The sequence below is a fragment of the Poeciliopsis prolifica genome, unplaced genomic scaffold (genome assembly GCF_027474105.1).
Source record: "Poeciliopsis prolifica strain line A6 unplaced genomic scaffold, Auburn_PproV2 SCAFFOLD008, whole genome shotgun sequence".
NCBI lineage: Eukaryota > Metazoa > Chordata > Actinopteri > Cyprinodontiformes > Poeciliidae > Poeciliopsis > Poeciliopsis prolifica.
Window position 1 is genome coordinate 9,242,005 of NW_026562383.1, and position 12,188 is coordinate 9,254,192.

Genomic DNA, 12,188 nt, shown 5'->3' on the forward strand with positions numbered 1-12,188 from the left:
AAAAAAATAACCTCAGCTGGTCAACCATTAAGTCAGAAGAAGCTAATCAATTACCGTTTCATCAGGAAGACTCAGGTTTTCGCCAGTCTTTGTCGTTTTTATATCTTTGTCAGCATATGCAGCAAAAGCATTCTTAGCTCCGCTGCCTTTTCACATTCTGTCATGTTAGAACCAGGGATGTTCAAAGCTTGTGACTCAAAAGAATAAAAAAAAGAAAAGCAATAAGAAAAGAAAAAAAATAGTAAACCTAAACAATCACAAACCTAGACAAAAATGACCATGGTAACTCTGAAGAACATGCAGTTATCCACAACTCAGGTGGATAACCTGAGTTATCCAACTGATAACTCTGTTTATTAGAGTTGTTCACTTCACGTGGAATCATAAAATAGTGGCAAAACAAACCCATTCCTAATGAACTAATGAAGATCTCATTTTGGTAATTTGCCATAAGACGTAATAGTCAAAGCAAACAAAAGTTAATGGTCTATATGTGAAACACATCATGCCATCTAACACAGCGACTGCAGGATCATGGATACTTTGTTGTTGTTTCTACAGCAAAGGCACAGAAGCTTTTCAGAGTTGATGACAAACTCTGAAAAACAATCAGAGCTCAAATTAATCAAGTTTAGCATTAATATTTGCTAGAGGCTGTTTTTAAAACAGTCCCAAAGACTGTTTCCATGCAGGCTGATTGAGCTGGAGAGGTATTTTGTAAAGAAGAATGGACCAAGATGTGTGCAGATGTGCAAACTGGGAAAGGAAACTCCGGCTGGAATGGAGTGGAGGCTCGATTAAGTGAAAGTGCAATAATATTTCATTTCTAAAATAAAACACAACTGGAAACTGGAAACACTCCAACAACTGGAAACACTCCAACAAAAAACACAGTACAAGTTCGTCTCAGATCTGATTACAAAGAAATGTATTATAGTTGGGAGGATCTTTTGTTTAATATATGCAGCTTTGATTATCTGCAAGCATCAAGACTGAAACTTTTCGTGTGAGAAAACTGCCCAGTCAGGGCCTGTCTTTGAAAGCGGGACGTGGATCACTGATCCCTATCTGCGCAGGCCGAACAGGTTCAAAGGCTCCTGCCTGACTTGTCACGTGAAGGTTCGCTGGCATCTCCACATACCTTCTCTGAATGTGTGTGAGTAACAGGCCACGCCCACCGTCACGGGTTTGTTTGTTTTTTTGTTTGTTTGTTTTTTTAAAGCTTCGCAGGCGTCCTCTGATTGGCTCATGTGAAACGACGCTTCCTCTTCACCTGTGTCCCTTGAGTAAGTGGGCGGTCTCTCTGTCTCACCTGCTTATTTCCGAGCGACTTTCTTTTCCGAAAAAGAAAACAGCTGAGAGCTGATGAGTCTGAGCTGAAGCGAGGACACCATCGCGCCGTCGTGTTATTGTGTGGAAGTTGGGACGTCTGCTTTTGTCATGACCCAGAAAAGCAGGAAACTCTCAGTGGGCAGTTCGTGAGTATTTCTCGTTTTTCTATATAGATATAAATAAATGTGAGCTGTACTTGTTGTATTGCTGCTTCTCGCCTTCCGTAAGGTCCATCTTCTATAGTGATGGATTGGTGATGGCTGATATGTGTCCAGACTCTGCGTTGCCTGGGTTTCAAAGTGAAACCAACCTCCAGGGATCCCTGCTGTTGCCCCGCGACAGCAGAAAGACGAGGAATAACGCAGAGATGCGGCGCCGCAGAAGCGCGCACACTTTCTCTGGCTAGTCACATTACCGCTTCAATCTATTGACGGGGATTTTATGGGATAGGCAGACCAACTCAGAGTTCTGTGAAGGTGGAAGATAAAAAAGACGCAGCGTTTATTCAGTCGTTTGTTTGCATATAAAATCCTGAAAAGCTTCCTCTGCAGAACAGCTGACATTCTTTTGAGTCTCTAGGTTTTCGGAGACATCTTCGCTCATTCTTCTTTGCAAAGTAGCTCAGATTGGATGAGCTACTTTGTATTGTATTACATTTGAATTCTACTGATTTAGGTCTGGACTTTGACTAGGCCACTCCAGCATATGACTATGTTTTTCGCTGTGGCTCTTTTTGGATTGTGGCTCTGCTGGAAGGTGGACCTCTGCTCGGCTTGATGCTGCAGGCACATTTGTTTCATAGTTTGCAGCCTTCATTTGACATTAGCTTGTAGGCCAAAAAGTGGTTGAAATAAATTTTTTTCTTTGCTACTAGCTTCACTGAGTACATGGCTAACAATTGACAGAAATTTTCACCTTAAGCCGTGAAACTCTGCAGCTCCTCCACAGTTGCAGCAGTATGAGAAGGCACACACGAATTTGTAACAGCATGAGCAGCAAATGTTCTAACTTGGGATATTGCTTCGTAAACTAATTTTCCTTTAAATTCTCCACAACTTCCACATCTTCATAATGTTCATTGATTTGCTGAAACAAACCTGTGACGGATTCACATTCACAAAACAGCTGAAGTTAAATTATAAACAGATGAAGTAGGTATTACTAGGTATTATATATGGATATGATAGTAAAGTGGAGTGAATACTAATGCAAGCAGGAAAAAAACATTTCACTATTATTATTATTATTATTTAAACGGTATGTACTCTATTACTTCGTGTCCACAGATGTTCCCTCCTTTGTGTTGCTCTGTCACATAAAAATCCAATATAATAGTTGGAATTATAAGTGGTGAAATATATTTTTCTTAAAAAAATCATAGGGTGTAAGTGGTTTTGCTCAGGGCTGTAAATTCGCTGCTGTGGTACTTCAAACAGCTGCTTTGAAGTGTGGCATCACCGACAGGCACATTATACTGGATTCAAAATGAACAACTCATCTTGTGCCTGTTTGCTGTTCATCCAGGCCTCCTGTAGAGCTGAGCACGACTCGTTGTTGATGCTTTACAAGCTGTTTGTGTAAAACAAAACAAACTCCTGTTTCTGACAAAACACAACGATGCAGCTGAAGGTTTAATGAAATGATGTTTGCTGTCAGCACACTGGAGCCGCTTTGATCCGCGCTGACACCTCTGAAAGTCCCGCGCCTCCACTCGTGCTCCCATCAGAGATTTCATTTCTTTACCTTGTTTCGCATCGATCTGAGCCGGATTGTCCCTTTTGACGTTTTTCCTCCTGGATCAGAGTCGTGGACGAACTCTCCCCTCTTCTCACGAGGAGAGACAGCAGGAGGAAGTGCAGCCGGAGCCAGAGCCTGAATTTGGGGAATGTCAAACAGCAGCAGGGCAGGTGGCTAAATCAAAGCTTCAGAATGAGCAACAGGTACTGTGCACAGCACACTGCACACCACACAGACATCTGGAAAAGTTCCAGTTGAGAGAAAACATCACACTTATTCTGAGATTGTGCCGTGATACCTACCATCCAAATGAAACGAAACTGCTTGTGACTTCAGGGACCAGACCATAGCAGAAGATAATCTCAGCCGATTGGATGGGCTCATCATCACTCATGTAAGTCAGATTCATACTTTCTTATCGTCTCAGAGTGTTGTTCCCTTTTTCTTTGCATGTGAAGTAAATATGTAAACTGATACTATCCCCTTTTAAAAGCCATAAGGAACTTTACCCAGATATGTAGCTTGAATTGAGATTTACTCTTTTTCATATCTGTGAAAGCTCAAACTGTCAAGAAATGGAAACACATTTCAAATGTTAAGATTTTCCATCACATTATAGGCCCAGTTATTTGGTTTGTCTCAATACAAATCTTCCAAAGTTTTCTGTTGGGATTGTATTTGTCAGAGCAGCACAAAATATATCATTAAATGTACCCTGATGCCTTTTTGACATTCTCTTAAAGATGACTCGACTTGACGTGGGTGATTTTGAAGTCTGCAAAAAATAAAAGAAAGAAATACAACAAACACTAAATTGATATATGATATTATAATAGAACTATTTATGAAAAAGTCCCAGTTATCTCAACCAAAAACAAAATCTAATATTTTATTGCCCTCACCAAAAGTCCCTGTATGTGAGTTTAGCTTTAGGCAGAATGCATTTTGCAAATTTCATTGACTTTCTTCATGGTTGCTCATGCATTCATCCCATTTTAAATGTCATGTTTTTTAGGGGGGGTTTTGCACAGATTTGTGTCGGTGAGTCTCGTAGACGCCAGAGAGTAGCAAACGATCGTTTTCCCTCCATTTCCCTTTTTTGCACTAATTGATGCTTGCAGGTGGGAGTAGCTCTGAAAAAGCAGATGCTTTTTAATTGAGCGTCGACAATGACTTTAATTAGACCAGCTTTGCTGCTGGTGTAGGAGACAATGTGAAGCAGTTTCCAAACAAGGTGAACTCAATTTTCTGAAAAACCCTTTAGAAAGCAGGACATTTCAAAGTCTTGCTTTCATGGCATGACATCCCAGGAAAGCGCATCGGTACGATAAGATCTCCAAAGGAGAAAAAAAAGTGTGCAGGAACAGCCTCAAAGATTTGTGGTCCCACATGTTTTAGATACACCTGCTCCAACACACCATTGTATAAATGACCTCAATCAGATGCCATCAGGTGGTGCAGAGGCTTGTTGGTTATTCAGTAACTAATAGAAGGGAACTAATGTTAGGCACCATTATTTGTTCATTCTGATGTCAAATATTTGATATGGTGTTTAACATCAATAAACTTCCCTAACGGTTTCAAAAACCTTACCTTAAAAGAAAATATTATATAGATAAAATACTAAATTGAATATTAATTTCTTGAAAAAATAAATAGAAAAACAAAATGAATAGCTGAATTGAATTTGGATCTTAAATGGTGGACCTCAAATTTTTATACATGATATTAATGTCAAAATATAAGAAGTAAATAAGAACACAGGAAGGAAAAAAGGCATTATATTGATCCAGTGTGTTATATTATGCTTAATCTAGTAGGAATAAAATGGGAGTGTCCTCCCCTATTTATGAAATTTTAAGAATATGTTGCGTATTTTAGACAAGCCCTGCTTTGTCTAAAAAAAAAAAAAAATCATTCTGATTTTTCTTCGTCTGCAGTCTGCAGCAGGCTGCTACATTTGTCGCTGCGTGAAAACAATAAAAGATAATTACTTTTATTATCTACTAGCGCCAGGTAATCCCTCAGGTGTTGGCAGTGATCTCAAATGTGTGTTACTTCTCCAGTTTAAAGAACCAAAATAAATGACTTGCTTCCCAGAAAGATTGTACAAAAAGGTTTCGCTTGGCAAAATCCTGTGCCATGTCCTTTATCATCAGCTGCAATCACAACAGTGACGCCGCTGCTCCCGAGCAAGTATTTGTTACTTCCGATCAAAGTCCAACATAAAGCCCACTTTGTGACGAAAGGAAAGCGTTTTTGGTGAAAGTGCTCAACATCCACACATCCAAACAGTTGTTTGTGTTCCTCCGCAGAGCTACATGAAGCACAATAAAACCTTCCACAGACTGTTTCGAGAGATCCCCGTGGAGGAGAGGCTGATGCACAGTGAGTGTTCTTGCACTCAAAAGTCTGTTGCTCATTTATGACGATTGATTATGGAAATGACTTCACATCCTGACTTTTGTTCCAATTATCTCCGCTGTCTTACTTTTCCAATCGCTGGACCTCTGGATGTGTTTGATTGCCAAATGTTCTGCGGAGTACGCAGAGCCGCAAGCGCCCGCCGCGGATAAATGATTCAGCAGATGTGCTCATGTTTCCCCACTGACCTCTTTTATGTGCTTTTGTTGTTGCAGCGTTTACCTGTTCCTTACAGAGGGAGGTCCTGTATCATGGAAAGCTCTTTGTTTCGGAGAACAACGTGTGCTTCTACTCATCTGTGCTACTGAAAGAGACCAAGGTAATTGACTTTGGCGCATTTTTGACATGAAACATGAACATCAGAGAAAAGTCAAAAATGTCACTAAAAGCCAAATAAGTTTCACGAACAAACCCAGTCAGTAAGTTAGGTGCATGACTCAAATGTGACATAGCATGCAGAACTGAGCTGCTCTTTTCTTTTTACAGGTGGTGATTGCTATTTCCAATGTGAAGGAGATAAGGAAACATAACCCAACCCTGTCTGTGCTGTCGGTGCTAACATCCAGCGGAGAGAAGGTCAGGCTCCGCTCACACTTTTCAGAACGGCACAGTGTTTGGTATTCCATGCAGATCACTTCGGGGGCCTGCAGAGGAAAAATGTAAAGTCATCTGAGCAAAAGCAGCATCGTTGTTACGAAGCTCAAACAATGTGTTCCAGAGATTATTATATTTGATAAAATTGTAATTATTGGGACTTCAATGCCTTTTATTATCAGTGATGAAAGTCATCCACTATGTTTAACAGAACATTCATGAGTTGTTTTGTGCAATTTGAGATGTAGTAGGTGAAACGTTTTTCCTCCCATTCATACCGAATGTCAGGAATTGAAATTTATGGCCTGACTCTGTTATCTCCCTCAGTTTCAGCTCCAGCTGATTTAAAAAAAAAAAAAATCTATGAAAATCAAACTTTGTAAGAGTTGTGGGGACGAAGGGAAGATAGAAATTAACCCAATTTCTGCAGAGCAAACCCTTCGCCATGCCCAGATTTAACCTTTGCTCTTATGTTTTTTTCCCCTCTCTCTCAGTATTTGTTTGCATCAGTGAGGAATTATAACGTCTGTTGCAAACTCCTCCAAAGCCTCTGCTGTCAGCAGCCTGTGGTAAATGAAATGTTCTCCCATTTGGTGAGCAAAAACAAACTTTAGATTTTTAACAGTGTTTTTTAATGGATGCATTAGGAGAGCAGCCCAAGCAGCAGCCCTTACCTGTCCTCTGCAGAGATTGAGGATGATGCGGTGAGTCTGCGTCTCAGGAGACTTTTAGGCAGCACGACGAATCCAGAAGCAAACAAAAATGATTCTCAGCATCCACATATCCTTTGTCTGCAGGCCTCCAGCTTTTCCAGTTTAGAGGACAGTTTGGAGAAGGTTGTTCTCAGCGACAGCATTTCTCCGATTGACGGTGGAGGTGAAGATGCCGATCTGAACTGCAATAAGAAGCATCTCAAAATCGCTGCAGTGTATAACGACGCATTTGTGTCTCCTCCGCAGCTGACGGCACATTCAAGTCCACTCAGGGAGGCAGTTTTACAAATGAAAATGGCAGAGGTGACAAAACCAGAGTAATGACTTTTTACTCGTTGATGTGTTGACATTTTTATTGATGCTTTCAGGTTTTTTTATCGTTTATTTTTCTTTGTTAGCTGGGTCATGGATTTGGAGGTTCCTTGAAAAAGTTACACTTGTATTGTTCTTCAGAGAAGTTCTGAGTCTAAGAGTTGTCTTCCTCGTCTTCCTGGTCCTGTGAGTAACGCCGCACAAGTCTGCTCAAGCTGAGCCAAACTTTCTTGGTTTGTTTAAAAGTGATTGGTCTCCTGGCTCCTTGCCTGGTTGTCTGGATAAATACATCAGTTCATGTTCAACTGCTTTACTGCGGTAAAATGAATCCCAGATTCATTCTAGCTGAATGTAAATAAAGTGATCGAAAATTTGAACTCATGGATTAATGCTGTCACAATTTGTTTAGTCAGCAGATAATTTAAGTACTACAGCCATTTGCATGTAATGAATTAGCTGAAATACTAATTTCATTCACAAACTTCAATGTAGGATTTTATGTTGGACACAAAGTAACAGCACACAATTGGAAAATTAGTCATTCAAACTAAGTGATGTTTGAAGGTGATGCTAAATTGCACTTGAGGTTATCCAGAGTAACGGCTGCAGAACAGATATTTATGCAAGACTTAGATTTATAGAAAAAGAAAACCATGTGTCCATTCCTGCTATTTCAGTCTTGCACCGTTTGTTTTGTTTTGTTTAGGCCTAATAAAATAAAACATGTCAGATCAAACGGTATAAATACTTTTCTGCCTCCATCAGCTGAAGGTCCTTTGCTAACTGCTGCACTTTTCAAACTAAGTGTGCGTCATAGGAGCATTTGGCCTTTTAACTAAAGAAGTTCAGTTCTTCCATAAGAACAAACTTTAGATACTTTGATCACAGAGGACAGTGATGTGATTGAGGCTCTATAATGTGTGTGGCTCAAAATTTGTGCTCTAGCAGAAAACAGTCTTTTGCTATATGATGGACAACTTTTTGAGCTCAGAAATGTTAAACCGTTCACACCCGTTGACATGCTGGCATGTCGACGTACTGAACGCACTGAAGCGAAGAAAGCCATGACACCACTGAAATGGCGCTGTAAATAACATCACATGATTTTTACTTATGAGCCACAAAGATAGATGTAACTGATATATTATTGTTAGTAAAATCAGCACTCTGTGATCTCCCACCTGCCTTTAACCCTGCGAGTGAAAGCACAACTTGGCTTTGTGGCCTGTGAAATGTGAGCCTTGCATTCCTTTTTTTTTTTTTTATACGTTTGTTTTTCTTGCAGAATGTTGTTGTTGCTCTTGATGTCCAGCTACATCGGGCTGAGGATCACCGCTCTGGAGGAGCAGCTGAGCTCACTGGGAGCCCTGAGCGATCTGTCTTCACACTACGCAGAGTGAGTGAAGTCGCACAAGGAAACACATGCTGGAAGTCAGTTGGGGAGTGCGTGCGGGAGAAAAGCCAGACGTCTCAAACCGGTTTTCAAACAATTAGCTACTGCCGATCGCAGTAAGATGGGGGAAAAGTGGCTGCGCTTGTTCGTGGCAGGAGTCCAAAGAAAAGAAAAGTGATTGCATTCCAGAGAGTCACATGCACCAGGATGTATTGTCTGTATTTTTGTGCTGAAACAACGGGGAGGAAGTAAAAACATGTTTAAATCTCAACAGCAAATCTTCTCTCAGAACATCCACTTTTGTTTGTAAAGTTCAGCATGTAGATATGTTTGCCAGAGTTAGATTTTAAGTCAGGTTTTAGTAATAAAATGTTACTTTATTAAATAAAATCAAACAATTTAAAAAGGTATAATGAAACTAACTTTCATTAAATTGCTTAAAATTTGTTTGATTAGGCTAAATATTCATTTCACTTCTCTATCTTCTGCTAATTTTTCTTCTTTGTCTTGTTTTTTTTTTTTTTTTTTGTCCCACCAGGTACCAGGAAACATAAACACCTGTAACAAAGACATCTCGACAATAACACATACAGACTTTAATAATGTATATTATTGTATTGTATTGCACACAAATATTTTTCACAAAAGAAAGTAAACTCCTGTTTAAAGATGATGTCCGACAGCTAGTGGGTTGGCTGTCTGTACCAAAGGTTTCTAAAAGTTGCCTCCACAAAGTTCTGTCATGGTGTTGCTAAAATTTGTATTGTTACCAACCCAGTCCTTGAAATGTGTGGAATAAGTAAGTGTGATGTTGGCTTCATTGAGACCAAAAGCATTTAAAGGTGCATCATTCACAACAGAGAATATAGCAGTTAATCTCCTTTTATTTAACTGACAGACACAGTTTTGACATGAGTAACTTAGTGCTGCCCTTCCCCCACTTGTTGTACTGTGGCTAAAAGATGGTGCTTTTATCAAGGTGTGCAATTTTTAAAAATGCAGTTGGGAAATTCACAATAAATCAGTCGACAGGCAGACGCCAAAGGCAATAAACTAGCTAATATCAATGAGGTATAGTTAATAGTTAACTCCAGAAATGGATAGTAGTCCAACGAGATAAGTTGTATCTAATTTCATTGAACTATTTAACAGGTCTTTGCTTAAATCTATTTATCAAAAATAATGTTATGCGTATTATGACTAGAACTATTTTGGTGGCTATGTTTGTTCCACCAAATAGATCATATTTCACTTCTATGTTTGGTTGTTTTTCTTTAAAGTGAATATTATAAAACTATATTAGTTTTACTCAGGTGTGTGTAGGAATCGCAAACCAGTCTGCATGTGAGGAACAACCTTGCGCCAGAAGCTGAGAGAAGTATGAGGAGACAACCTGCACACCTTGGCAGTGATTTTTATTTTATGTTTCTTTTGCAAATCAAAGAACAGACTCAGCCAGAAGATAAACTCGCTAGGTGTTTTTTAAGCCCAACACACAATGGTGTTTTTATTGTACCTTTTGAATTGATGTACTTCAGCTTGTTAATGACAGCATCTGACCACTAGAGGGCAGTAAGCCACTACAGATTTATTAAAGCCAGGGTAGCCTTCAGCAACCTTGTTTACCCCCAGACACAACATATAGAAACAAAACCATCTTCAGATCCTTTAAACATCAATATTGAAAGGATCACATTTTTTTCGCAATTGAAGAATTTTCTGGCACCAATTGTGCAAAATATGTGCTCTGACAATATAAATTTAATGCATAATTAAAAGTTGATTTCCTTTACCCGAAACTCGCTGTTTTTACAAGAATCCCGAACATTTTTATTCATTACTTCCAACATGGCAGCAGTCTTAAATGCACAAATATTTTCCTGCCTTTGTAACTGAGTATTGGAATAAAGTGAATAATTTATGGACTGTAAGTAAGAATAATGATAATTAAAAAAAAAAAAAATCACCCAATTTCATGTTTTTGTACGTAAGTGATTTTATTTTGTTGTCCATAAAAAGGTCAAGATTCAGTCCCATGAATTCATTTCATCACATCATATTTTCAGTTCAAAAAAATGCAACATAAAATTACAAATTATAATACAAAGAAAAAAACAGGTAAGTACAGTAACCATATAAACAGTCTAGTAATAGGTTCTACATCCCCCCAACCCAAACATCGGACCCGGTCAATCTCTAGCACAAAAAAAAAAATCCAACATTACATCAGTTAGTATCAGCATTTAAAAAAGTCAGATAAACATCCTTTTTTTTTTCTTTTTTGGAGTTTTAATGTTTCAACGCCATGAATTCACCTTTATCCTCACATTGACAACACAAGATTATGCTCCATCCCTTCATTTGCTGTGCAAAACACAACAGACATGCATACAGTTTTCACTGCTTATCCCCCCGCCCTCCCGCCCCGACCAATGAACATTCAAGGCCAAAGGATACAATAGATCAACCACAGTGGAGCATAGATGCGTTTTTAACCCAGACTCCAAACCAGTGAGGTCTCCCTGGTTTCCCCATAGAAAAGAGAGGACAAATTTTACTACCAGAGAGAGTGATTCTTTTATTCGCTCTCAAATTCTTCTGATGACTCAGTTTCTGAGTTTGAGAAAGGAACAGATTTCCATTATTCAAATACACAAAGCACAGGTTGAGAACGGAAGAAGAAAAGAGAAATATCCCTGTTCGCGCAGACAGGAGGTGAGTGGTGGTTCAGAAAACGTCTTCTGCTGCTTCCCGAGACCCACTTGCACTCCCAAAATGGAGCAATCAGGTCAGCGCCGGTTAATAAATGTTCCCTTTGATACAATGCGGCCACAATCACTGAAATTGATGGATCTCCTGTGCAGCAAACACCTTGTACTATAGCAGGTCTCCATATGGGACCTGTTTGTACTTCTTCACCCAGGAAAACCTGCATTCATGATGCTTTCTCCTTTAGAACACAGTCAATGATAATGAAAAGACACAGACGTACATTTTATACCCTTGTAACATTTTGGATGCTTTATACAATAGTGCTGAACTTAAGACCTGCTTTTTCATGCTAGATCAGATATTTATATATATATAAATGTGTAAATACATATAGTGTGTGTTTGTGTATGCATGTCGATGTGCAAAGGTGTGTGCGCCTAAGTGTGGTGGAACCTGCACCACACCAACAGTGACGAGGCTCAAGTATGGCTTGTGTCAGACATCGCGGTGTGCTGCCAGCCACAAGAAGAGCTTCTGTACATTTAGGGCCAGAGATGGAAAAAAACAGGAAGGTACAGGAAGCTATATTCCATTCTGGCACCTGATCTGAATCACATTATTAGTCCCAACATCACGAAGTATGATTATGAAACAAACAACTCAGGAAAAATTACATCAAAGCTAAAATTCGCCTAGCGAATGTGCTGCGGCGGCGGCTAGAAACGGATGAATGCAAACCAGCAAAATTCAGGTTACGGACGACATCGGGATAAAAATGGATGCAATTCATGTTGGTTTGTTGGAGCAGACAGCAGCTGTTGGAGTCAACTTTTATCAAAGCGTCACACTCCAAGGTCTCAACTTCAGCCCCGCTTCTGACTGAAGGCTAAAACCTCCAATATGCTGTTTCAATTCTCAGAGCCGAAGACACGGGCGTCCCTCTCAAGAGGCAGCTGATCAGTTTCCAGCAA

The 12,188-nt window shown here is 39.6% G+C and overlaps 1 protein-coding gene across 1 annotated transcript; it reads left to right on the forward strand.

Annotated features, from left to right (window-relative positions):
* The first annotated feature begins 1,296 nt into the window (after window positions 1-1,296).
* LOC129361906 (GRAM domain-containing protein 2B-like) lies at window positions 1,297-10,735 on the forward strand. Its single transcript, XM_055033126.1, has 13 exons — window positions 1,297-1,478; window positions 3,135-3,272; window positions 3,406-3,463; window positions 5,385-5,457; window positions 5,709-5,812; window positions 5,980-6,069; window positions 6,582-6,656; window positions 6,735-6,791; window positions 6,885-6,963; window positions 7,047-7,103; window positions 7,199-7,298; window positions 8,398-8,508; window positions 9,044-10,735. The coding sequence occupies exons 1-13, from the start codon at window positions 1,441-1,443 to the stop codon at window positions 9,057-9,059; spliced, it is 996 nt and encodes a 331-aa protein (XP_054889101.1). The 5' UTR covers window positions 1,297-1,440; the 3' UTR covers window positions 9,060-10,735.
* Window positions 10,736-12,188: the final 1,453 nt, after the last annotated feature.